We start from the raw sequence: 27,212 nt of genomic DNA, 5'->3' as shown, positions 1-27,212 counted from the left end.
GGTCTGGAGCCTTTTCATTTCAGCGACCAAGGCTGAAAGCGCCTTCTCAAGTCTGGAGAAACTCCGCAGAGCATCTGCGCCCCGGACGCCCGGAAATGATCTTATTTCGGTGTAAAACAACCACAGTGCTCCAGTCAACCAACAGGGCTGCTGAACCGCCTGTTCCTGTGCCTCCACCCGGGGCCAGGATGAGCCCACATTACAGATGATAACCTTCTTTCATCATCTGATCCTGCCAGTTTCCTGCCAGCTGGGCTTTAAAACAGGACGTCAGCCCACAGCAAAGCAGGCCCGTTTCTGTTTGGACAGAGATGAGATCTAAGGTCCCAGCAGGCCCGTCCACACAGGTGAACACAGTCCATGAGCTTTTTTCCTGCATGTGCATATGGATCAACGTCAATACCCATTTGTATTGATCTAGGCTGCACGATAACATCGTCCTCAACAGCTCCCTGTTTGACTGGAGTTAACGAAGGCAGCTTATTGAGCTGTGGCTCAGCTGCTGTAACCACAGCCTGTGTCTTCGTTTTTCATTACACTCAAACATGTTTACCAGCAGGTGCTTCAAGACAGAGCTGAAATAATGCAACGGCTCCTGGACAGGCTCCCTCAGTCTGCACCCAAATCACCTCCAGTTGTTTTATGCGCTCATTTACTTTACAACACAGCATTTTAGAGCAAACCAAAAAGGGTTTTGATTGACAGACTGAGACTTACATCTTATTTCTGTCATCTATCATAGAAGCAGCAGCTTGATCAAGTGAGTTTCCCACAGGAGCAGTGGATGGTAAAAGGTTATTTGATCGTTAAACGTTTATCAGCATCGTTTCATTCTCTGGTTTCAGCTTTTTAAATGTGAGGATTTGCTGCTTTTTCCTCATGTGCTGCCCTGAAAATAAAGACATCAGCTTCAGGAAGCTGCAGCACAATTTACAGATGTTTTGTGGACAAAACAATAAATGAAGCAATACTCAGACTGATAATGAAACACTCATCTAGTCCATCTGCCTATGAACGGATTCATAAAGTGATGTTTCTAATCCTAGATGGTGTTTAGAAGTGTCCACTGGTCACATATAACACTGGCTTTTTCACTGTGCAGTGTTTGTGTTGGTTCTGGGTCTAACACTCAGAAATGTTCCACATGCAGTGTTGCAATCCTGAGAGAGCAGAGCAGCCCGACACCGGCGAGGCTCGCAGCAGCGAATGCTGGATATTTCCTCTGGTAATAAATGTTGCAGTGTCTCTTCAGTGAAGTCAGGGCTGCATTTTTGCTCACCTTGTCTGTCACACAGTCATGCATCCTTTGCCACTCTGCTCCTCTTATTTAAAATGCCACTCACACAGTCGCACACTAGCACACACAGAAAACTAGGTTTCTTTGGGGGCGTCTAACCTTGACTCACTTTCAGGAAGACACTGACAGATTGTTGTTTTCATCCTGTCTCTGCTTTTACATTTTCATTCTGCTCCTGCGCTGGTTTCCTGCTGCTCCCCCACAGATCCTCCATCATCTGACGGCCTCCTGCTTCTCTTCCAGTGTCTCAGGGACGGTGTTTGACATGCACACTTCCAGAGGGGTGTAGCTCATCGAGTCCAGAGGCGTGTTTGGTTTAAACCTGAGATGAGTTCGATCGGAGCCGAGCGCCGCAGGCCCACGCCGGCCCAGACGCCCGAGGAGCGGGAGGTGTGGAGGGACGGAGCCAGAGCCGGATGGAGGGACGTGGGGCGGGAGGGCGGCGTGGTGCAGAGCTACAGCTTTGACTCGTACCAGCTGGAGGAGGAGGAGATCAGCAAAGATGCCCCCGAGCGAGGAGTCCTGGCTCTGTCTGAGCCCGGTGAGGGGGTTTCTGTTCTCACTGTGTGTGTGTTGGTTTATAAACATACAAACCAGGAGCAATTTGTCAAAGTGAAAAATTCTAACACACAAATGTCTTCTAAGCTCCAAGCAAAACTTTTTTTTTTCTCTAATGCAGTCGTAAAATTGTAATTCTATTATTTTAGCTCTTCTACTCTATCTGCCATATAATTAGATAAATAAACCTCATTCATCCCTGAGGGGAAATTCAAGATTAATTCATCATAAGTGAATAATCAATGATTATAAATATGTAAGTTAAGTTAAAATGCTTCATTACCAGGAAATCAGTGCATGCACATGCACATATTTATACAGCGGTTATTTATTTATTTATTATGAGTCTGGCAGAGACCAAACATCACAGTATCACACAGCAGATTATAGAAACACACAGAGGTCAGTTTATTAGGAACACCCTAGTGTTCTGCAGTGAATCCTCGTTCATGAAGCTGATATTGTTCGGTTTGTGTTCAGACTGTTTCACAGCTGGATGATCAATTTGGAGGCTGCTTTTGGACTGGACTGTTAAGACCGGTTTGGAAAAACTTTGTTCCTACAGCCTTTACTGAAGTATGATCTGGATAATACTGCCCATCACAAAGTAGGACTGGACTTTGCTGTTCCAATAGTGAGGAAAAGCCAGTGAACAAAGAGAGTCAGGGTAATGAGGCAAAAACTCCTTCCAGGCTGTGGAAGAAAAGAACAAGATGGTCGACTTTAATGATGGAACGAGAGCACAGTGTCCAGACTCTCCAGGTCCAGGTCCAGTCCACAGACCAGGTCCAGAGGAAAAGCAGAGAAACCTACAGGTGCAACACACACATTAGTGGGAACTTTGGCCACAGTCTGATCTATCCCGACAATATTTCAGCTGGAGCAACAATGACTCAGTGCATGTCCACATGTTTATCCATTAATTCTTTAACTTCAGACTCACTGAGACATCACAGTAAACTACACATCTTTATAACAGCTGGAAAACTGAAGTGACTCCAAACTTTGATGAGGGAAGATTCACTGCAGGACTGTTGGATTAGACTGAAACACTTTCAGCTTGGTGTACCTAATAAACTGACCACTGCAGGTACAGTATGTACACAGCAGGCGGACTAAATATCAAGAACATAATGTTTGCACAGTAATATTATCTGCATTTACTTCAAAGGTCCGCCAGTACTTCCTGGATATTATGATAAAACAGTGGTGTCAAATTCAACATGTCGACTATATTCTAGATATTTCAAGCTGGATTTGCCTGGTTATGTGTTTTGATCCCCTTTCTGCAGGGCTGTGGAGGTAACATAGTGCAGTTTGATGGTGCTGCACATATAAATCTGTCTTTTCTTTAAAGGATGTGAAAGGAAGAAAGGAGGATGATGACAGATGTTAACGGCAGCATGTGTTAATGACACTAAATGGGGATCTGTGCTAACATTAGCCTAGCCTCACCTTTCTGAGCAGGTGTTCACAGTTGTAAAATGACAGGTGGCCACACTGGTTATAATACAAAGCAGGGCTGCAGTATGTGTGTTTATTGGAAAATGGTGGAAAATGTTGTGTTGTTGACATATCGTCTCTCAACTGCTGCTATAAACTGCCACACAAAGACATGAAGCTTAGACGCTCTCTCCACAAACGTATTTGACAAAGGTTCAGGAAATAGAAAATTATGCAGAGCAGCTGCTGCTGAGTCACTGGTTTAAAAGCATAAAAGTGATTTTCAGTTCCAGAGTAAAACCTGCTCTGAGAACAAATCACCACAAGAGGTTTTGTAAGAAAAAGATTGTGAGCGGAGGTTTTGGTGTGCAGGTGTTTGTAGATGATGGTGGAGGTGGGAGTGAATAGAGAGGGAGAAAAAGACAGTCGGCAGGCCTGTAAACAGAAAGCTGTTGTGTTGCTTGGTTACCCGGGTTGTACAAAGGCCATGTTAATCAGATCAGAAGTGACCGACACAAATGGCGAGGGCCTGAGATCGTCTGAATCCGTCATCCTTTGCCTCCGTCTGTCTCCAACCCTCCTGTCAGCCTCCATAACCTCAGTGAACATCCCACAACACAGAAAGAGCTCGCAGTCTCCACACACACAACAAGAAGACGACTGAATTAATCTGATCCTGTTATTTCAGCTCCACTCCTGCACCGCCATCAGTGGGTCTACTAAGGGACCGTCTGAAAATTACTAGCCAAAAAGAAAAACAAAATGGCAGAGTGTGTTGTATGTGGTCTGACTTTTCAATGAGAACAAGAAAGTGCCTTATTTTTTTCCATCCTATTTTCAGATTTTGGCTGTAAAACCTAATAGTTACATAATGAGGGTTCTGTCCTTCATTATTTTGGTGCAGAACAGTAAAACTGTGTGCTCTTATTTACTAAAGAATCACAATGAGCTGTGCGTTTGGTCTCATGCATTATGTATTTTATGGCGTTCCCAATCAGGGACACAAAATCTGGGAGGAGAGAATGGAAATGTGTCCAACTCCCCTGAGCAGCTGATTCCCCAGCACTGCAGCAGGTTTTAAATTGTGCTGCTCTGCTGTCAGCCTGGCAGCTGCTCTTCACCTGGGACGTGGTCAGTGTTGTTACCGTGACGAAGGAGAGGCCGTTTCTAGTCACATCTCCGTCTTTGGGAGGAGAAAGTGAGAAATCCATAGAAAATTTCAATCTTATATTTTTCTTCTGCACTGCCTCTCTGTGAAATATTAGTCAAAGATAACACAAGTAAACACATCATGCAGTTTTTAAATGAAGGTTTTTATTATTAAGGGCCCTGTGTGAAAAAGTGTTTGCCCCCTAAACCTAATAACTGGTTGGGCCACCCTTAGCAGCAACAACTGCAATCAAGCGTTTGCGATAACTTGCAATGAGTCTGTTACGGCTGTGGAGGAATTTTGGCCACTCATCTTTGCACAATTGTTTTAATTCAGCCACATTGGAGGGTTTTGGAGCATGAACCGCCTTTTTAAGGTCATGCCACAGCATCTCGATCTGTCCACAATGTTGTTGTGGGGTCTTTTGTGACCTCTTGGATGAGTCGTCACTGTGCTCTTGGGGTAATTGTGGTCAGCTGGCCCCTCCTGGGAAGGTTCTCCACTGTTCCATGTTTTTGCCATTTGTAGATAATGGCTCTCACTGTGGTTCACTGCAGTCCCAAAGCTTTAGAAATGGCTTTATAACCTTTTCCAGACTCATAGATCTCAATTACTTTCTTTCTCATTTGTTTTTGAATTTCTTTGGATCTTGGCATGATGTCTAGCTTTTGAGGATCTTTTGCTCTACTTCACTTAGTCAGGCAGGTCCTATTTAAGTGATTTCTTGATTGTGAACAGGTGTGGCAGTAATCAGGCCTGGGTGTGGGTGGAGGAATTGAACTCAGGTGTGATAAACCACAGTTAAGTTATGTTTTAACCGGGGGGAAACACTTTTTCACACAGGGCCATGTAGTTTGGGATTTTGTTTTCCCTTAATATTAAAAACCTTCATGATGTGTTTACTTGTGTTATCTTTGACTAATATTTAAATTAGTTTGATGATCTGAAACATTAGAGCCGCTCGGCTCGTGGCTCACTCAGGTCTTCCTTTTTTTTCATTTATTAGTTAAATTTTTTGGGGGGATTTTAAGACTCTCTGCTGGACCACAAGTAGACAACTCAAACAGTTTGTTGTGTTTATAGACAGTAAAAATGTTTATGGTTTGAATATTCAGAACAGCAGAGAGACACACATTAGGTATTAAATTGAACTAGTGAGGTTTAAATTGGGTTCGACTTCTACAGGTGTTTTACTGATGTTATATTAGTATATTAGTATTTTATAGTATTTTATATGCTGCAGTTTTCAGTAAGAGGGAAGACATTAATAACCTTAGGGTGGGTCCTGCTTTTTTACAAATGGAATAATTTTCCTATGGTCCCTAAACAAAAACACACTAGAAAAACACTTCCACACTGTTTGACTGTGCACCAAAGGTCAGTCAGAGAGTGGGCAGAGCTGCAGCGTCTTCATCGGGTTTTCTCTAAATGAGGTTTGACTTTCTGCAGGCGCTGGTTCTGAGGACGATTATTGCTCTGCTGCCTTAGGCCTAAAATACACTTCACTCCCCTAATACAACAAAACCTAAAGACGAGCAGAAATGTAAGCATGGCTAATAAAATAGGCATTAAATGCTAAGAAAAAAGTGGATTGCAGGTCATCATACCTACAACCCCAGCTACCATAACTGTATGTTTGGATAATTAGAAAGTTAAAGAGTTTAAATATTGTTGGATTTGTGGGAAAAGGATTTCAATAAAGAACCAGAACATCACACTTTAACTATGAAACTGAACCTGAAACTACAGGCAACAGCCAGTCCCCGATCCATCTTTCACCAACACAACAGGACCAAGGTCCTCTGCTCCATCAGTCGCTGCAGCTTCGCTCATGCTGAGCAGCTTTGATGAAGCTCGTTGGCTTCAGACCTAATTCAGATGACTAAGGTCACTTTTATCGGCGGTCCAAACGTGATTTCGTTCTCTTTTAATCTTTAACTCCCTCCTTCCTGCTCAGACTTTGAGGAGCCAATCCCTGATGACCGTTACCATGGCATCTACTTCGCAATGCTATTGGCTGGAGTGGGCTTCCTGCTTCCCTACAACAGCTTCATCACTGATGTGGACTACCTGCACCACAAGTTTGAAGGTATAAACATGCATGTAAAAGCAGATTAGAAAATACATAGAATACACCAGTGGTAAAACATGAGAGCACATTTCCTGTACAAGTACAAATATGAGGTACTTTGTTCGAGTATGTCACTGTCTACAACTTTATACTTCTCAACTATATTCCAGAGGCAGATATTGTACTTTCACAGCAGTAATGTTCAGTATACACATTAATGCAGCAGCAGTACTAACGCAGAATTATCCTACAGCAATATAAACACTCAAAGGGACAATTTCACTTTGAATACTTTAACTACCTTTTGCGCATAATACTTAATATAACAACATAATGCTGGACTTCTCTTTGTAATGGAGGATTTCACTGTGGTACCACTACGTTTACATCGAGTACTACACTGGAAAACACACCAATAACTGACAGCTACTAACAGCAACAAGGAAACAAAGAGAAATACAGAGCTAACAAGAAGGAACAGAGAATAAAAGTGTGTGTTGAGTCTAGATTTAAAAACAGATGGAGGGAGCACCTTTAGAACATTTTACAACAAAAGAACTTTGATGGCAGATCTAAGAGACCTAGGAGCTGAATGCAAACAAAGTCTGGGATATAAGACGAGTTCTGTCTGTTATGAGCAACAATCCTGAACTGGATGATATAATGAACAAGGAGCCAGTGAAGGCAGGTCAGAACTGGGGTAACGTCCTCGCTCTGTCAGTGCCAGTCAACAGTCTGGACCATCTGCAGACTGAGGAAGAACTGAGCAGAATTATATATATAACCCAAGTCCCGATGTGATGGAAACATTACATGAGCACAAATAAACAAAGTCCTCTGCATGTGCCCACAGAACCGCATGTATCCACACATGCAGAGTGAACATCCACGTCCCAGGAGTGAAGGTTGTTACTGTGTGTTTCAGGGACGTCCATAGTGTTTGACATGAGTCTGACGTACATCCTGGTGGCCCTGCTGGCCGTCATCCTCAACAACGTGCTGGTGGAGAGACTCAGCATGCACACCAGGATCACTGTGGGTGAGTCGCAGAGGAACCGGCTCAAAGACAAAGCTTTAACTTTAAAAAACATTCTCATTATAGAAACTTCTACTGTTGCTCATTTATTAACGCCCCTCTGAGAAGCTCCAGGCTTATCACAGAAAAAAAAAAAAAAACAGGAAGATGGTGTAAAGAGAAGGGAAAAAACACACACATCCTGCAATAATTCTGTAGTTTTTAAATCATCAAATGTTTCAAACAAACTTTGCCAAAGACTGAATCCACACGGGCTTATCTTTCAAGAGTGCAAGTAGCTTTCAGCTTTTCTTTTCACTTTATGTACAACAACTTTCATCATCTCCAGCTTCGTTTTCCTGTTTCAAATTTTAAAGTGAACTCACTCTGCTGGTTAAATAAACCTTTTAAATGGAAGCATGCACATCCAGACAGGTTTTACATCCACTTGGTTAAAAACTAAACCTGGAGAGAGAAAAAAAGTCTCTAAGGAGACAGGGGTCTGCAGGCAGTGCATGGTTCCCCCACCATAACCTCTGCATGCTTAACATAGCTGCACTTGAGGAAACGTCTTTTGAAGTGTGTTGTCTGAATGAGAGTCGATATAAACAGATGAAAGCGATGCTGCTCGTGTATCAGCCCTGGGTCCAGTCATACAGGTACAGCATGACCTGGTCCACTGACATCTCCTTATGTTTCTGCCCGTCTGTCCCCCTTTTCCCCTGCAGGCTACATCTTAGCTCTGGGCCCGCTGGTGTTCGTCAGTGTGTTTGACGTCTGGCTGGCGAGGTTCACCACTGGGCAGGCGTACATCATCAACCTCGTGTCAGTGGGCGTGGTGGCCTTCGGATGTACAGGTAATCCTTATAATAAGGTCCAGAAACTAACAACAGTGAATGTGGTGTACTCAGTCTGTGTGTGAATCCTGAGCCCAACTTCTTCCAAAAACCAGCTCCACCTGCTCCACCTAATAACAATCACCAGCCTCAGATCAATAAATATTCTAAATAAATAATATTCACTCAGTTCCCCTCAGCTCTGCAGAGCTTTTCAGCCTCTTTTAGCTCATCGTCTTGGTTTCATTGGTCACTGTTTGGTTCACTCTCATCATTCCCAAAGACCCAACTGTCCATCAGTCTGCACCGTGAGGACAAACACAAACACGGCCGAGGCTTCAGGTGTGAACACTGAGCCTGTCAGTCCACAGAAGCTGCGCTTTAATTAGTCGATGTCTGGAGGTCAGAGCAGGTGGAGCTGCAGGAAGTTGAAGCCACTGAATAACTTGAGCTGTTACTGTGTTGACTGTGGTTTGCACTGATAACCACTTTCTCCTGCCTCCCCAGTGCAGCAGTCCAGTTTCTATGGTTACATGGGGATGCTGCCCAAGAGGTACACACAGGGGGTGATGACTGGAGAGAGTGAGTCCATTCACACAGACACAGAATTGGAAACACACATCTCCCTCCCTGCGATCACCCTCTTCCTCACTTCTTCTTCCCCCCGTCTCTCTGCAGGCACCGCCGGGGTGATCATCTCTCTGTCTCGCATCTTCACCAAGCTGCTGATCACAGACGAGAGGAAGAACACGCTCATCTTCTTCCTCGTCTCCATCAGCATGGAGATGCTCTGCTTCCTGCTTCACCTGCTGGTCCGCCGCTCCCGATTCGTCCGATACTACACCAACCACGCCCAGGGCAAAGGTCACGACCCGCGGGACAATGGGCCTGGATACAGGGTTCACCATGATGTCACCACAGAGGAAGTAAGATTTGTAAGTCTGTGGTGCGTTTTTGACGACCAGGGGTTTGCTCTGTTTGTTCTGGACTTTGGTCCAGTTATGATCCTCTGAGGATTCGTCCGACTGGCTTTGTTGATCCTGTCCCACCAGTGCACAGTGAACATCTTTGTGCTTTAAAGTGCAATTTTCTCAGCACCTATCGTAGGTATTGTCATTACCTCTTGTCCAGATGGTCCCGACAGGAAAAAGTGCATCATTTTTCTTCTTTCTTCATGTCAAAAATGTGCGATACTTCGGTTTATGACCAAATTCCCTTCAGAATGAAAGATGCTCCCATCAGCTTCAGTACAAATGACGAAATACTAACATGCCAGACAGATGCCCATGACGCATCAAACTGAGTCTCTCTGGTTTTGCACCAACACCAGTTGACAGAGGTACAGTATAAATAAAAGACGACTGCAACAGCTTGGAAACCTCAGCTGAGGTTAACATTTAGCTTAAAGCCTGGCAGAGCTGCTGGCTCGGCTGTTTCCTCCCAATCTGTGTCCAGTTTCTCTATTTTCATTTTTAATATACTCTGCTATTTTTATCTAAATGCTCTTCTGACTGTGAAATCTATGCACTTCTGTTTGAGGATTTGGTTGTTGCACCAGCAGTGTTGACACGTCTTGCTACTCCATCTCCTTGTAGATTTCAGTGAGGAGCCCGAGAGTGTGTTTTAAAATGCAGAATCATTTATTTAAGTTATGGGCTGCTGACGCAGAAACTCTGAGAAAGGAAGAGTTGGACCAAGGACTGAGTTACGCAGGGACAGTGATGCAGAAAAACGATGGACACAGATGAAGCTCTGGAGAGAGGGAGAGGTGGCCTCTTGGGAACAGAGGGAAAGTGAGAGTCATGAGTGGAAAAGAGGTTGAATGAAAGTGGAGGCAGCAGAGGTGAGACAGCGGAGGCAGTGCAGGGAAGCAGCCGAGAGGAGGAAGAGTGAGGGATCATCATCCTAATTACAAAACTGGAAAAAAACACAAAAACAAAAAGTGACTAATGACTGAAAAATGAGAGGAAGATCCACTTTGTAGTCATGTGTGAAGCTTAGTTTCGCAGCCTGAAGACACGGAGCGACAGTTCCATTATTCAACACACTGTGTGTTCACAGCCTTCAAAGGAAGACACAGCACCTCCGGCTGTCATCTTTTCATGTCTGCATGTTTATGTTTGTGCACCACAAAGTGTTTCCCTCAGGATTTCTTTCCATCAGCGGTGATAAGCATGAATCCACGAGGACACAGGAGGAATAACTCAGACCCAGAAATATAATCCTCCCAAAAGAATCACCCCCTCGTGAACAGCGACGTGGTCGATGGTTCCAGCTGACGTTCCGGCTTCATGAATCTTTTCAGTCGTTTGTTCGAACAACCGGTTGTTTGAAGCCTTTCGACCATCGAGGTGTTCAGCAATCCTTCCATCTTTGAAACTCTCAAACGAAAACGTCAGATCAGCCACAGACCAGTTTTGATTTGCTGTCGTCGTGTTCCTGTCCCTCCTGGAAACTTGTCCTGTCACCTAATGTTCCCCCCACATGGTACAGACATGCAGGAAGTCTATTTATTCCAATAAGATAGAAACAATCGGATCTGATCGGGCAGATGTTCAATCAGCCCTGATGGGCCGTTATTCTAAATATTAGTAGAATAGAAAGACGCATGTAAACACAGCTACTGACACCTGTGTGTGTGTGTGTGTGTGTGTGTGTGGTAGGGTCCTGCATTTCCTACAATCCCCAAGCAGCTGCAGTGTAGAGAGCACAAGTTGCAGTGGGAAGGTTTCATTGTGAATAATAATGAGCCCTGTGAAAATTCAGCAGTGGTTCTCATAACGACTGCATAAAGAGGAAGCACAGCCAAGATAAGTGTCGCCCCCTGTGCTTTATTGTAGCGTGTGTGTTGTTTTCTGCATCTGGGGCTGATTCAGGCAGCTCTTTGTTCTGGTTGCTGGGGGAAACCGAGGCAGCGCTCTGCATTATGGGATAATCAAGAAGAGTGGAGCCTTCTGGCCGCAGGACCCTCTAATCAACTAATGGATCTGTTTGTCTGTGTGTGTGTGTGTGTGTGTGTGTGTGTGTGTGTGTGTGTGTGTGTGTGTGTGTGTGTGTGTGTGTGTGTGTGTGTGTGTGTGTGTGTGTGTGTGTGTGTGTGTGTGTGTGTGTGTGTGTGTGTGTGGCCCTGAGCTTATTTGCAGTCCGGTCTGCAGTCTGTCTAACGTCACCGTGTCAGCCTGCAGCCACTCAGCCATCCTCTCTAACTGCTGCTGCCACGAACAGCCGTCATTAACGAAACACACTGACAAGATAAAGTTCAAACCTCTGCAGAACATCTGGAGATGCCACATACATGGCATATCACTTTTCCCCGTCCAAAACCAGAACACAGTCACAAAGGCAAAAACACAAATAGAGAAAAAAGAAGAGTTGGCTCAAAATATAATTTCCCATTAGTTCTGCCCATTTTAATTTGTTATATAATTTAAAATAACTTGACACAAAACATCATCTTAAATATAGAACAGAGAATCATTACTTCTGTCAGTTTCAGAGAAAACTGCTCAGTTAGACATGGAGGCTTAATGTAACGTAGATGCCTTTGCTTTCATTAAGTAAATGGAAAAACGTGTGTCTCCCCAGGGAAACGGTGCCACGGGACCGTCCTCTACAGAAGAAGGAGTTGAAGACTTTGTGGGTGGCACCTACGTGCGATTTGATGCTCCGAAAGCCAAGATCAGGCGGAGCTGGCCTGGAGTCCGCGGTACTCTCCCCCTCTCTCTCTCTCTCTCTCCTCTAATCTGTCGCTGCTCAATTACCCTCCGACTCCACCAATGGCCCTGAAATTTAAATGCATCACTGGGACTTTTACCTGCTGAAAGGTTTTTAAATGTTTTTAAATGTGTGTCTTCTCTAACCAGACATGATCTTGCATCGTTACGTGGTTTCCCGTGTGATCTGGGCCTACATGCTGTCTATAGCAGTGACCTACAGCATCACTCTGTGTCTGTTCCCTGGGCTGGAGTCGGAGATACGAAACCCCACCTTAGGGGAATGGCTGCCCATCCTCATCATGGCCACCTTCAACATGTCGGACTTTGTCGGCAAGGTGAGGAGCTTGTCACATAAAACGGCAAAAGATATGAAAACGCTACAGAAAAAATTTTTAAAAAGAGTGAATTTTAGCAGACTGCATATAAGAAGTTCTGGTGGTCTCACAAATGAATTGTCACTATTATAATTTTATGTTTTAACATTTTCAGGTAGTTTTATTAGAATCTTTATTACCTTCTCTTCCCCTTTACGACGAGTCAAGTCACTAAAGTTTACAACTTCTTTTCTAACTGTATCCACTGTATTAACTAATAAAGGTTTATAGTGGGTTGATACTGCTTCCCCCTCAGCTGCCACAGGCCATTTAACTGCACAGAAATGTGGAAACTGAGTCCGAACACTGATATTGTAATGTCAGGGGCAAACTGGAGGCGGAGCCCTGTGATACGACGCTAAATAATCGATAACATTAGCAACACAGCATCATGTGACAGCTGTCATGATCACTAGGTTCTGAGTTTAGCAAATAACACTGAGCCAGACGTCTGCGTCGGCAGAACCTCCCAGAGGGCAGGAAAATTCTAACAAGGCCAACACGAGCTGAAACACCTGATTCCTGACTAATGTTGCAGCAAACGTGAACATAAGTGGATACACATTTGACCATGTTTACATATACATTTATCTAATTATTATTTATTTACTGTCCAGCACAGTTCACTGAAGGAGCTGAATAAATCCAGAGATGGAAATCCTGACAATCAGGCATTTTTGAAGGAAACTTGAGGTTTCCAAATATAAACAGGAGAATAAAAGAAACTGTTCTTTAAAAGTGTTGCAGGACTAGCTGCTCCAGTTTCCTTTTCAGTTTGAACCTGACTCCTGTTACAGGATTTAGCCCATTTCTTAAAGCCTGAGAGAAAGGTTGGGAAAAAGGTTAATTTTTTTTTATTGGAACAGTCAGAAACCAAACTTTATCTGCTGTCCTGAATTCTGACTGTAAAGAGGAAATGAGAAAGCTGTTCGGATTTAACGTTTTGCTTTTCACCTCTTGGAAAATGTAGCATTTTATTAAAATTGGGACCAAAAGAGATAAGGAGGCAGGAGAGAAATTAGACTTAAAGTATCTCAGAGGTTAAAAAGTCATTATAAGAAAAAAGACTGAACAGAGTAGAAGACGATATTTTACTGTGATAGTTTGACTTTTCATTGTCTCTGGTAAGCAGCAGGGAGGCCACTGGTTTATCAAGTAATTGCAGAACAGCGTCTGATGTTCATATTTCATTATGAACTTTAATTATAGTTTTCCGGTGTTAAATCAGAAGAGAATCCAACCTCTCTCTCTCTCCTCAGATCCTGGCAGCGCTGCCATACGACTGGTCTGGAGGTCGCCTGCTCTTCTTCTCCTGCCTCAGGGTGGTCTTCATCCCTCTCTTCGTCATGTGCGTGTACCCGGCCGGTGCACCGTACCTGTCCCATCCCGCCTGGCCCTGCCTCTTCTCCCTCCTCATGGGAGTCACCAACGGCTACTTCGGGTCTGTGCCGATGATCCAGGCTGCTGGCAAAGTGCCGCCGGAGCAGAGGGAGCTGGCAGGTGAGTTCTTTGGGGACTGCCTGCAGTCTGTCAGCTTTCTTATCAGCGTCTTGCATGTTGCTCACTGTGTCTGTATGAGCTCTACGGCTTTTCTCTGCTCCCTCCAGGAAACACCATGACTGTGTCCTACATGACCGGCCTGATGGTGGGCTCGGCTGTGGCGTACGCGGCCTACAGCTTCACCGCTCCATCGCCAGGAACAGCAACATCACACTTCTCCACGCTCAACATACACACAACCACCAACGCAACAGGGTATTGAATGTCAACGCAGTAAAACATAGACATGAACGTAAACGCTCATACGTGTACACGCTCCCACAGCCATTTAGTCACACAGCTGCAGAGGACGAGAAGACATCTGGAGAGAGCTCGTTATTTAAAGGTTCCTGACTATCTACTCTCCTTCATGCTGATCCTGCTTCTGTTTTGCTTATTGGATGAAAAAAGAAGAAACAGGAGGAAATGATGAAAATGAAAACGGTAAAACCACAGTATCTATTTATCATCTACCACTTATCCTTCCAGGGTCACAGGGGGCTGGAGACAATCCCAGCATGCAGTGGGTGCACCCTGGACAGATCAGGAGTCTGTCCCAGGACCGACACATAGAGACTCACTCACACATTCACACCTACCGACAATTTAGAGTCACCAACTAACCTAAGCTGCATGTGTTTGGACTGTGGGAGGAGACACAGGGACAACATGCAGACTCACACACAAAAAAAACCACAGGGTCAAATGGGATTTGAGCGAGAAACCGTGTCTTATGTTGTTTCGTTTCATGACTTCTGTTAGAGACCTGACACCTGAGGGGATTTTTGCTGCGATTATAATCTCGTTCGATGAGAATCCGATTGATATTTTTGTAGAACGAGTCCCATCAGTGGTGACTGGATGTGGGTAATACTATAAAAGTTCTCTGTGCCGTTTAGAAACCACAAAGAAAAGTGATATTTTTGGACATTAGTTCATTAAATTAATTCACAGTGAAACATAAGTTAGAGCGTCTTTAGCTGCCATATTGTGACGTAGTTGTGGGTAAAGTGGGGTTTTATCATGGATGTATTAAGAAGAACTAGACAATGGATAAAAAAAAAAAAAAAAGGCATGAAATTCATTCCTGGCACCTATGAAAAAAATGACCTGTAAATAAATAAATACAGATTTAGTTAAAAAAAAAAAAGAAGAAGAAGATATAATTAAAACAGATATTACACTTAAAAGATTAAGTGTTTTTTGTCACTTTCCAATTTTGTTTTAAACTATATTTGTAGTGAAATATGTGAAACATTATACAATATGTGAAGTCACAAATTCTATAATAAAACATACAGATTAAAACTTCATAATAAAACGCAGAAAAAAGAAATGAGTTTATTTTTCCTAACGCAGCCAAGACTTTTCCCATAGTCGCAGGTGGAGACTTGGATCAGTGTAAAACTGTCCCAGTTCAACCACCAGTCCACCTGCATTACAAAATATCAGGTTGTTTGATTAAAAAAAGGTACTACAACTCCCAGGGGGCATTTCGGCAAGAAAGACCCAGTTACTGAAGTTAAATGTCTGTAACATGCAGCACAAACAGCAGGAGAAAACTAAAGACACTGGGCTGAGAAAACTGAAAACACACCTGCAGCTTTAATCACTTCCCTTCAGCTGAGACTGATGGGTATTGTAGTCCTTATACACATCCACGATTTTAAAAAAAAATGTAATGTGTGTTTTTTTCCTCCTCAGCTCAATTTTTTTCCTGCATGGACTAAAAAAAAATGAAATAAATCTGTATTAGCTGCTACTGACCAGCAGAGAGCGCTGCTGTCCAGAGAACAACTTAAAGGACTGTGCAGAACAACAGCTCCAGATCCAAATGCAAAGGGTGTGGAGGCTTTGCATCACAAATCAGAGGCTGTGTCTTTATTTAACTTCGTCCCAGAGACTGAAAGAAAGAGGGAAACTGTTTCTGCAGGACCGTGTCTCCACTCAGGACACGATGGTAAATCATTCAGACGTGTTACAGCTTCTGTTGGTCTGTGCTCTGGTGAAGTGAGTGTGTGTGCTCATTTTGGACGTGGCCGCGGGGAAGGAAAGTCTCTGGAGTGTGACAGAGCAACTGATCATTAGTCATTCTGCTCCACATACAGCAGAGAACAGGAGGAGGAGGAAGATGGAGGAAAAAGAGGAAGGTTGAAAGAGAGTGGCAGGATAAAAAGTCTGTTCTCCACACCGATTGTTTGTGCTCAAATTCTGCTGTTTTAAAGTAAATATACCCTGTGTGATATACCCACCATAAAGACATAATGATTTAACTCATGCAGCACCATGGTTAGTGGTTTTTTTTTTTTATCTTTACAGTTAACACACACACACACACACACACACACACCTCCTAAACCCACCGCTTCCTTCTATAAATCAGATTTATGTTCTTGACCAACTCTTGTGAAACCCTCTGTTTTTTTCTCTCTTCCTTAGTTTGGCCATAAATCAGTATCAGTGCCATAAAATAATCCGGCACCAATCAGTCCGTTTATATAAAAAAGAGCCATTTCTTGATGTGAAAACACTACATGTGACATTTTCACATCACTAAAAACTGCTGTTCTTGTTTTACACTGTGGCTGTGGCCTAAAGAAGGAAGTAGGAGCGAGGACTAGGGGAAGACGTATATAATAAAACCAATTTCTAAATGACATATTAAAGAGTTGAACAGGTGAGTCACTTCGTTTTCTGTACTTCTTCTATCACACCTGACCTTTACAATCGCAAACCTACAGAGTAAAATGTGCAGCATCACAAAAAATATGAAATGATTCAAATCTTATCAATAATTGCAAAGAAGAATAATCAGGTAATGTCCTATGACAGGTTCTATAGCAGAGGAGGAAAGGCTGAAGCAGAGAAAAGAGTGAAAGGTAAACGGTAGAAGGAGGCAGGAGTGAGAGGGAGAGGAAGATGAAGAAAAATGGCTAAAACACGAAGGTTTGGAGGGATGAGAGAGAGACAAGGGAGAGAGTGATGGATAACACGGGAGAAAAACCAGAAAATCCAACAAGAGGGAATTGGCCAGAAGGACAGACGTAGGCATCCTGATAAGTGACACAACGCACAGATATGTCTCATAAGTAAGATGGATAGAGGACGATAAAAACATCCTGTCCCCGTATAAAAAGATATAAAAATGAAATATGACAGAAAAAGTTCCTGGGTGGGGAGAAGAGGTCAGCCTCTCCTGCAGGGGGCAGCCTTTGCTCCTCTTCTCTGTTTTCCAATCATGATGTTTCAAATTTACTGCACAAACTGCACAATGATATTTGATCGTATGCTCTTTACACAGCGACAAGAAAGTTTCTAATAATAATAATAAAGTTCAGTTCACTCAGAACAGGAGAGAAGAGAACTGGACTATAAAGGCAGAGAACAGAAACAAACTGATTTTCCAGATTTATACAAATTTTCCAGCCTCCAATTGACGTCGTTTTTGACCTTTGACCTCAGCAAAAACTACAAACAACCGGACGGAAAACACGAGCAAATTGTGCTTCTCATCTTTCTGTGTATAACACTGAACCTGCAGTTATCACACGGCGTAAAATCCTTCAGCTCATCCTTTACTATAAAACAAACATCATCAATTGGTTCTTTAAACTACAAAAATCGAGAGACAGTGCATGCTGGGAAACGTAGTCCCTGAAGCTAATGTCATTCACCTCAACAGGCATTTCTACAAATAAACATGAACCTCTTACATATTTACATTAACGAGAAAGGACTTCACTATATTTGTGCCTGCCCAGTGCACAGACACAGTAAAGACTGAATCACACACAGCTCATCCTGAGTGGAAATGATGTTCTACAGCTCCTTCATGAGGAGGAGCTGGACGTCCTGATGTGGATTTAGCTGTCAGGTATTCAGCAGGCATCACCTCGTCCTCACAGCTACAATGGGATTTCATTCACACTGTCACTCCTGTCTAAATACCCACGACGGCAGCTGTGTGTGTGCGAGAGACAGGGACAAGTAAACATGCCTGAAATACAAAGACTGTGATGTTTCATTCATTACGTTGTCAGCATGAATAATAGAGAGCTAATTGATATGCAGTACATCACACACACACACACACACACACACACACACACACACACACACACACACACACACACTTCCATGTGGAATCACACTCTGAACTAATATTTGTACGGCTCCGTTGTCATTTCATATTCAAATTTATCGCAAGAGGCAAAAGAACAGGAGGCACAATGACGGGTGAGAGAGGGCGATCAAAAGCCCCACACACACACACACACACACACACACACACACTATATGTGCATAAATATATCACACAAACATTCCCTCATACAACTACTGCCTCTACAACTAAGTAGATATTTCTCATTGTAACACCAGATTCATTATACGTGTTAAATTACTTCTGAAACTACAAACTGTCACTGTTTCATATAATATGCAAACAGGTTGTTAGAGGATTAACATGAAGGGGAAAATATATAATATATTATATAAAGTCCTGCATTTAAAATGTTACTGCAGTAAAAGTATCATCATCCAGACGTACTTGAAGTATCCAAAGTAAAAGTAGTCATTGTGCAGATGTTAACTACCTTATGTACTTCTAAATGGAAGTACTTTATATACCGCTGGGTAGCTGACGTTAACTACCTTATGTACTTCTAATTTGAAGTACTTTATATACCGCTGGGTAGCTGACGTTAACTACCTTATATACTTCTGATTTGAAGTACTTTATATACCGCTGGGTAGCTGACGTTAACTACCTTATATACTTCTAATTTGAAGTACTTTATATACCGCTGGGTAGCTGACGTTAACTACCTTATATACTTCTAATTTGAAGTACTTTATATACCGCTGGGTAGCTGACGTTAACTACCTTATATACTTCTAATTTGAAGTACTTTATATACCGCTGGGTAGCTGACGTTAACTACCTTATATACTTCTAATTTGAAGTACTTTATATACCGCTGGGTAGCTGACGTTAACTACCTTATATACTTCTAATTTGAAGTACTTTATATACCGCTGGGTAGCTGACGTTAACTACCTTATATACTTCTAATTTGAAGTACTTTATATACCGCTGGGTAGCTGACGTTAACTACCTTATATACTTCTAATTTGAAGTACTTTATATACCGCTGGGTAGCTGAGGTTAACTACCTTATATACTTCTATATCTGATTAATTTTACTGACTGAAAACAGAAATGATGAGAACCACAGTTGTGTGTTGATTAGGTTTAAGGTCAAATCCTTTGTACCAACATCACTGAGGCACAGATGGTAAATGTACCTCTGCAACCTTTATTTTCCTACTTTTACTTGAGCATGTTCTTCTGTTACCGATACACTAAATCTTCATCCTGATAAAGAGTCGCTAACATGTCAAATGTGGTTGTACCCTGTGTACAGATTTCATGACTATGGACTCTGGTTTCTGGAAAATGTTTGATAAGATCAGTGCCACTCATGAATGTTTGCATATCTTAAGGGTAGAAAAGCCAGTTTGTCTCAGCCTGAATCTGTTTACTACAAAATCACATCGAGCTCTCACTACAACCACATTATGTTGCTCTTAGACAATAAATACACAAATGTACACTAATTTACACAAGGGGTGTAGTACATTACTACAGTTCTGCTAAAGAGTAACGCTCTCTGCCATGGGCTGAAGGAAGTACACCAGGTTACAGGTTCCCTTTTACTGAGGTCGCTCACTGGATTGTGCCTTTTCTGGACCCAAACGCTTCATATACTAATTCTGGTACTAAAAAGAGCCGTTCCCAGCATTTGTGATGCTCCTTGTCCATCAGGCCAGTGAGCATCAAAACTCTAGTACCCAGGTTTGACTCCTACACCAACATCACAGCCCAGCCCTGTTTCCAGGGACCTGGTTTTAGACAGCTAGGTCACAAAAACACAGGGTGTTTCCCAAACTCTCCATGAGATGGTTCCTCGGTCCCTGGTGGACCCAGTCCCAGTCATGATGAAGGAAACCCCATAGCTCTTATTTCTGCTCTGGAAAGTATGTCTCATGTCTCCTAACTCATGTTTCCCTCTGTCCTTTCGTCTTTTCCTTGTGTCGTACGTGGCCGAGACGAAGACGCAAGTCATGGATGTAATTAGTGGAACTGGGAAACACCCAAGATGGTTTCTTTAAACCATGACTGTTTCATAAATATAAACTAGGTGGTGATTACGATCACAAAGATCCTGGAACCTTATCAAAGATATTATTTAACCCAAACCACAATCTCTCCCTAAACCCAACCAAACCTTCCTGAACCAGGTTTGTTTTTCTAACCTGGTTCAGGTCCTGCAGCTGCAGGGCCACATTTCAGAAGAGACTCCTGATGGATCCCATCATCAACCATCATCAACCATCTACAGAAATATTTCCCCTGATATTGGACTTTAGTTTTTTTAAAGTCTGTGTTTTCCATCTTATCCTGATATCACTGATCAATCAAACACCAAGTTATCAACCAATATCGTGATCAACAGCAGATCCTGAGCTCAAACTGGACACAAACAAAATATACAGTCAAGCGGCTTCAACAACCAACTTCAATGCCGAACCAGCAGTTTGTGTCAACAGTGATGAGACAAACGTCACAAGCTGCATTTGAGCTTTTAGCTTTTTCTTACCGTGGCAGTTTGGGGCCCAGGCGGATGAAGGTGGATCTGCAGCTCTTGGTCCAGTTTATTGTAGAAAACTCTGCTGCACCAAATCCTCAAGTGTTTGTCCAGTTTACTGACGCGTTAAACATCAAACAGCCGCCATGTTTCTTTATTTCTTCTCTGCTCCCGGACGAACTTCGTAACTAGCGCGCACAGGTCACACAAACACCTGTCGCGACCGAACCCGCCCACTCGGATAATCCAGACTTTTAATTGGCCACAACTCGGGAGTGACGTCACACAGAAACGAATCACAATCGTTAAAAACGCTCTTGTCTGATTGGTTGGATTTGTGGAAGCGCAGCACTGACTCACTTCCAGGTGTGAACTGGTGACTGTCTCTGAGAAATGTATTGTTTTAGGTAAGAACAAAAAAATCTCATCACAGTGAAGTTACCTATAAACAAAATGACGCTGATACAACAAATCTCTTATTATTTTGACTAGAACAACAACATGATGAAAGCAGATTATAACTTTGCTTTTAAAGACATGAGGAATATTTCACTGATTTACAATTATTCATTAAAAATCTGTAGAGAAGAAGAAGCTCATGCACCAACATCATAACTTAACAGGAAAACAACGTGGAAAACAATAATAACAACAGTAAAATGTTGTATTTTCAGTGTTTGGTTGTTTTTCTCTATTCAAACCATCTTTTCCTGTTGGTTTTGCCTACACAGCTGCAGTGCGTTGACTTTATTTTGAAAAGACTCCAGGCTGATGTGTTTGGCTCCTGAAGTGGACACGTTGTTTGTTTAGACCTCATGATGTTTGACTACAATCAGCCTCGTACACTGACACAAGCCAGAAAGTGCAGTTGGAAATAAACATGAAAAACTCCTTTCTCCTTTTTTGCCAAAACCTGTAGAACAAACAGAACCAGGAGCCTGAGGAGCAAACCTGTGGAAGTGTGTGTGTGTTTGAACGCCCCCTCAGATACCTGTCTCCTGGGAAACTGATTTGTGTGACGCCAACCCCCCTATACACACACACACACACACACACACACACACACACACACACACACACACACACACACACACAGACACTCGCATCTCAGTGTTCAAGCTGCAATGAAGGCTCAGCCAATAGAATGCCTCTGTTTGTGTGATGCTGGCCAATCAGAAGCCTGTATGCAGACACACCCACAGGAGGGTGTGCAGGGCGCTGCTGAGGTAGGATGGGGAGAGTGTGTGTGTGTGTGTGTGTGTGTGTGTTCGCTTCCTGTGCCTGAATGTGTGTGTGGCAGATGAAGCTCCCAGCAGGTGCTGATGTTACGCTGATGTTGGTCCTCTGGGGCGAAACAGAAGGGCGACCGAACCCCTGACCGCTGCAGAGACACACACTCAGTTCTTGTCAGCAAAGATTTAATTACATGTGGACACACACACACTCACTCACACGCACACACACACGCACCCTTGGCAGCTCTGAGAGGGCACAGACGTGAACGGTCAGCGGCGGGAAGTGTGTCTCTGGCGGTCAGATCTGCAGCTCAGCAGAGGAAGCTGAACTTTCCTCCATTTTATCACAATCGGCAGCTTCATTACTGGGCTGCCAAAATGGAGGCCTGATGGAGTCCACTGTTGATTAAAGAGGCAGTCCACACAAACTGGAAGCAGGAACTAAAGAGAAGAAACAAAGGTGATGAAACCCACCAGCAGCACCTCAATATCACGTTTGTTCATCTGTGCAAAAGTCATTTGTGCTTTTACTTATTCACTTTGAGATTATTGATTGATTGCTCTCATATCTGTGTCAGGTCTGGGCCTGAGGCGATTAGCTCAGCATCAAGACTTGAAGCTGGTGGGAACTACAGTGGCCTGTGAGGACAAAACACATCCAAGAGAGAAAACATCAAAGGAAACAAGCTTCAAATTCAGAAATTCAACAAATGCAAAAAGAGGAAGCAGCAAAACTGTTAGTTTGGCTCCAACTCAAGCAGAAACACTCACAAGTCATTTTGTGCTTATGGTTGAAATGTTCGATCACCAGGTCGAAAATCGTCAGGTCATCAGATTTTGTGCTAAAAAATAAAAATAAAGACTCTAAATCTGGAGTCCAAGTTAAGACTCAAGTCACTATGTCCCCACCTGTGACCTCAATTCAACAAAATGCACCACCAATGCATTTACAGCTGCAAACCTCACTAACATTTTACTGCTGGTCTGTTTAATCCACCAAAAACAACCAAAACGTGCTCGACAATCTTTCTGTGGCCACGATTTTTCAACTTAGCACATTATGTAAACCCAACACCCCCAAACATGAAATAAACCAGGGTGGTATGAAAGTAAAATGAGACCTGAGGTTTCCAGGTGCTGGTAGGCAGATTAGTTTCCTCCAGGCTGAGTGAAGCTGGTACTTTCCCTGTTTCCAGTCTTGAGTCTAAACTAAGTGGCTGCTGGTTGTAGCCTGGTATTAACAAAGTGATATAAGACTCCTCAAAACGACAAACTGCACCTTTAACCTATATCTAAGCTGTTTTATTAGACTAACTAAAGCTGTGTTCTTTCTCTATTTGCTGCAAATCTGTGAACAGAGGAGGCAGAAAGTGCACAGCTTCCTGTTTTAGCCCCTTAAAGGGACACAAATCCACGACAAAGCACCAACGTTAGAAAACAGGAAATCTCAGAGACTCTCTGGACACAACATGTACAGTTCCATCTGTTTATTGATTAACTATAAAATATTGAGTTACTAAAACAAATGAAAGGAAACACTGATAAACGTGGTTGTTGTCTGTAAAAAAAAAAAAAAAGAAAAAAAAAGAAAGAACAGTTCCTTACACGTACAGTATAGGGCGACAGAATATATCCGCTTTCAGATTTATTTCTAAAATGTATTCTTTTGCATTTTTACAAGATTAGACATGTGTACAAAGTATATTCTGATAGCTTTTCTCCCCTCGTCAGTGAAGGATCATTTACAAAACTTAGATGATTTTTCTATTTATTTTCAAAATAATCTTTTTTTTCTGTAACAGGACGATAACGATACTGAAGGAACAGCAGACGAAGAACCAGCCTCCAGTCCACCTCTCTCTCTCTCTCGCTCTCCCATTCTCTCTCATGCTCTCTCTCCCATTCCTCTCTCTCTCTCTCTCTCTCTCTCTCTAGCAGCTAGCTCCCAGTGCCTGTCAGTATTTGCCTGAGAGGCTTGGACGATTGTTCAGAGAGGGGAAGCAAGGAACAAAAAAAAAAAAATGACAGAAACATGCAAAAAAAAAAAACAAAGGAGAAAAATAAACGTCAAAAACTAAACATTTTAAAAGACACACGCAGAAATAAAACACATAAAAATATATACATAAATTCAGGCTCTTAAAACATGACACCAAATGAGCATGAAGGCGAGATGGGGAATACGTGTAGGTGCGTGTTTGTGTTGGACCCTGTTTGAAGGCCTAAGGCTGGGCTTTGGATGGAGATAAGGGGGCAAATAGAGACTGGAAGGCAATAACACACACCTCAAAGGGTTACAAAGTGTGTGCATGCGTGTGTGTGTAAATACCAAGGGGTAAGAGTGTAATCTCTTATCAGTGGCCTCTTTCTTTACACACACACAGACAGAAAAAAGTGCTTCAGCAGCTCCAGGGGCAAACAAACATTCATAACGGGGCACTTTAACTTGTTCGCTCTGCAAACACCGGTACAACCTGTGTCTCCCACAGCTGAGATTCATTTTTGGCCGACCGTCGCTCAAAATGTTTAAACTTTTGCCTGCAGAAAAGTGTTTCAGCCCAGAGAGAACCGACGTAAGAGCAGCAGGGCCGGGGCTTTAGCGGATATGATTTTCTGGCATCAATCAATCGAGTAGAAAAACAGTCTATAGAGTCAGTCTGTACCTGGTTAACACCGTTTCAATAGCAACAGACTAGCAGCACATTCCCAAGCTTTCCTTTACTGGGTTGATATCATGTCTGGATTTTATAGAAACGTGTTCAGAAATGTTTCCACACTGCAGATAATTTCTGTAGTTGTTTGTTTTTTGAAATCAGGAAAGTGTCGTATCAACATTAACAGACGACAATTTCAGTAAAAAATATTATATAGCCTCTAATAAAACTGAACAAATCCAGACACAGAAACAAAAGAGCTCAGAGTAGAAAATTTTAAAACTATTGAATATCAACAAGACAATCTTCAATCTCTGCAGGAGAACAGAGACAGGGCAACATGGTAAGAAACGTACAACACCATAATGACATAGACTCTATATATATATATATATATATATATATATATATATATATATATATATATACACAGTACACTATATACTGCATATAGACACTGATATTTCTGACACACACTCTATACACAATAGTGTAATGATGAGAGTGAAGAGCTCAGGAACGGAGGGTTGTTCCAACTATAAATCACAAAGAAGAACGGAGTGGGGGGGGGGGAATAGTAATGTGATTACTCCTCAACACGTTTAGGAACACGGTAGATGTGGGGGCGGGACCTAAGAGAGATTTGGCGAATTGTCATCATAAGGCCTGGGAGAGTAAGGCCGCCCGAAAATGCTCACAACCCTGAGCATGACATTCAATAGTCTCATGCTAAAAACGGATCAACGAGGCACACAGAAAAAAAAAAACAAAAAAAACAAAAACAGCCGAATAAAAGGGACGTGGTTAATCCATGTTCAAAGGGGGAGGGGCTTCAGCAGCATGCAGAGGAGAGGCAGCAAGAGTGGCAGGAGGGAGATGGTACACAAATCCCAGTCACAGAGCCTCCTCTGCAGCGCAGCTCATTCAAAGTGCACTCATGTCAAAGACAGTTGCTCGGAGGGCGAAGGTGAGATGGACATCCATAAAACAGCAGAAGCAAAAGAAATGTCAAACACACCAAACACAGGACACTTAGAGGTTGAAAAACACTGCAGCCAAAAGCAATGATCCAGGCCTGTGGAAGGTGAGTGTTAAAACTGAATTATGTTGATCCAATCAGCGCTGGTGCCGTGACCCCGATGGATGTTGGACCAACTGCAGTGTTTACATCCCTGAAAACACATTCAAAGCTAAAAACAAAGGAACCATCCACCCATGGGACCCCTCTCTGTTAATACAGCGGTGCTTCCGTGGGGTTAGTTTGTCACCAAGTGTTGTAGTTTACTTGATTACCCATGGTTCTGACAATTAAACGTCTGTCCTACGTTTCCCAGGAGAGTTTGCAACACCGACCAAAACGTCAGTGTAAAATGAGCAAACAAGAAGAAACATGAGACTCATGAGCAGCGGCTGTTTTAGTTTGGTAGTGTTTCGTGGTTCAGGGTGGATTTTTCCTTCATTTCAGAAACTCAAAGATGAAAATGGGAAGTGCTTTTTAAAAAGTACACGATTCCTTCCTCTCTTTTTAGCCTGAGTCTCTGAGGGAGTCAGAAGTTTTAGTAGCATACGAACAGTTCGCCTGCCCGACTTAGGATTGTCAAGGGGAATTGAAGTGGGTTAAATGAAAGGAGAATAGATTTTAAGCGTTTTTTTTGTTGTTTTGTTTTTTTAAGTGCTCTCTGTTGGACAGTCTCTAACTCTGTGCAGCTCCTTCTCTCTTTGCATCTGTCTGTCGCTCCTGCTGTTCTGTAGACACATTTATATGACTGTAACATCACCACAGCAACATCAGCATCACAATGTCACACCACCAGCTTGTGTGTGTCTGTCCATCCGCGGTGTGGGGCGGACACACACACACACACACACACACACACACACACACACACACACACACACACACACACCGGCCTCTCTCCATCATCATCATTCACAGTTCATTAAAGCTTCTCGACTGTTTACCTCTTTAGAAAAAACGTACTCTGACATAAAACTATTACATGAAAATAAAACACTCATATTTTCCTCTATATAACTGTGTGTGGTACACGGGGTGAGTATTTACATGTGTCTGTGCGTGTGTGTGTGTGTGTGTGTGTGTGTGTTTACATAGGGTATATTTACACGTGTAAGGAGACTGAAGTGCTCGTGTGTGTTTCCATGAACACAACAAGCCAAACAGGATGAATAAATGGAGTTTGTGTGTGCAAACGTTTCAGGAGACATGTTCCTTTTAATACTGTCTGTAGTGTCTCCTGCCTCCGTAGTAGTAGTAGCTGTGATGACAGGCTGAAGCGTATCATGGCGTCGGAGCGGGTGAGTTCATCGAGTCACAGCTGACGAACGGAGACCAGTGATTAGACTTGGAAAGACCACGGTTTGACTTCCGGTGAGGTCCGGAGTCGGTTAAGTCGGGTCACGGTTTGATTTCAGCGACTCGTAGCGTGTTTCTGTTCAGCAGATGACTGGGACTCCATCGGTGTTGAAGATCATGCCGGTGGTGGGTTCGTAGGTGCCGGCCAGGTAGTAGAGGTCTTCGCTGTCGGCGTAGCGGCGCGTGTGGGTCATCTGCTCGTACTCCTCCACGCTCACCACCAGGCACTTGTGGCTGACTGTCTGCACGTCGTTCTCGTCGCTGTGAGACGACTGGTACAGGGCCCGCTGCAGCAGAGAC

The 27,212-nt window shown here is 43.1% G+C and overlaps 2 protein-coding genes and 1 long non-coding RNA gene across 4 annotated transcripts in view; 1 reads left to right on the top strand and 2 right to left on the bottom strand.

Annotated features, from left to right (window-relative positions):
- Positions 1-1,624: 1,624 nt before the first annotated feature.
- Positions 1,625-14,521, top strand: slc29a4a (solute carrier family 29 member 4a). Its single transcript, XM_026325859.2, has 10 exons — positions 1,625-1,838; positions 6,406-6,537; positions 7,445-7,558; positions 8,263-8,391; positions 8,878-8,952; positions 9,049-9,305; positions 11,956-12,076; positions 12,234-12,421; positions 13,720-13,960; positions 14,068-14,521. The coding sequence occupies exons 1-10, from the start codon at positions 1,625-1,627 to the stop codon at positions 14,220-14,222; spliced, it is 1,626 nt and encodes a 541-aa protein (XP_026181644.1). The 3' UTR covers positions 14,223-14,521.
- A 7,280-nt stretch (positions 14,522-21,801) lies between these two features.
- Positions 21,802-23,338, bottom strand: LOC113140414 (uncharacterized). The gene is made up of 3 exons (XR_003296640.2): positions 23,006-23,338; positions 22,424-22,523; positions 21,802-22,325 (listed from the first exon to the last, which is right to left on the bottom strand). It is a non-coding gene; the product is annotated as an uncharacterized LOC113140414 (long non-coding RNA).
- A 178-nt stretch (positions 23,339-23,516) lies between these two features.
- tnrc18 (trinucleotide repeat containing 18) overlaps positions 23,517-27,212 on the bottom strand; it is a 45,352-nt gene continuing 41,656 nt past the window's right edge. For both annotated transcript variants that reach the window (XM_026324164.1, XM_026324165.1), the window contains exon 30: positions 23,517-27,199. In XM_026324164.1, coding sequence (XP_026179949.1) covers positions 26,993-27,199 — 207 coding nt within the window. In that variant the 3' untranslated portion in view covers positions 23,517-26,992. The remainder of the gene's footprint in view (positions 27,200-27,212) is intronic.

The sequence above is a fragment of the Mastacembelus armatus genome, chromosome 8 (assembly GCF_900324485.2).
Source record: "Mastacembelus armatus chromosome 8, fMasArm1.2, whole genome shotgun sequence".
NCBI lineage: Eukaryota > Metazoa > Chordata > Actinopteri > Synbranchiformes > Mastacembelidae > Mastacembelus > Mastacembelus armatus.
Note: the sequence above shows the minus strand (reverse complement) of the source record. Positions and strands in the feature narration are given on the sequence as shown.

What these genes read in the sequence shown, in the direction of transcription:
- slc29a4a (XM_026325859.2), top strand. Translation starts at nt 1,625, where the DNA reads ATGAGTTCGATCGGAGCCGAGCGCCGCAGGCCCACGCCGGCCCAGACG. An exon ending in CCTGCACCACAAGTTTGAAG is followed by an intron (nt 6,538 to 7,444) that starts GTATAAACATGC and finishes TGTGTGTTTCAG; the next exon opens with GGACGTCCATAGTGTTTGAC. An exon ending in GCACACCAGGATCACTGTGG is followed by an intron (nt 7,559 to 8,262) that starts GTGAGTCGCAGA and finishes TTTCCCCTGCAG; the next exon opens with GCTACATCTTAGCTCTGGGC.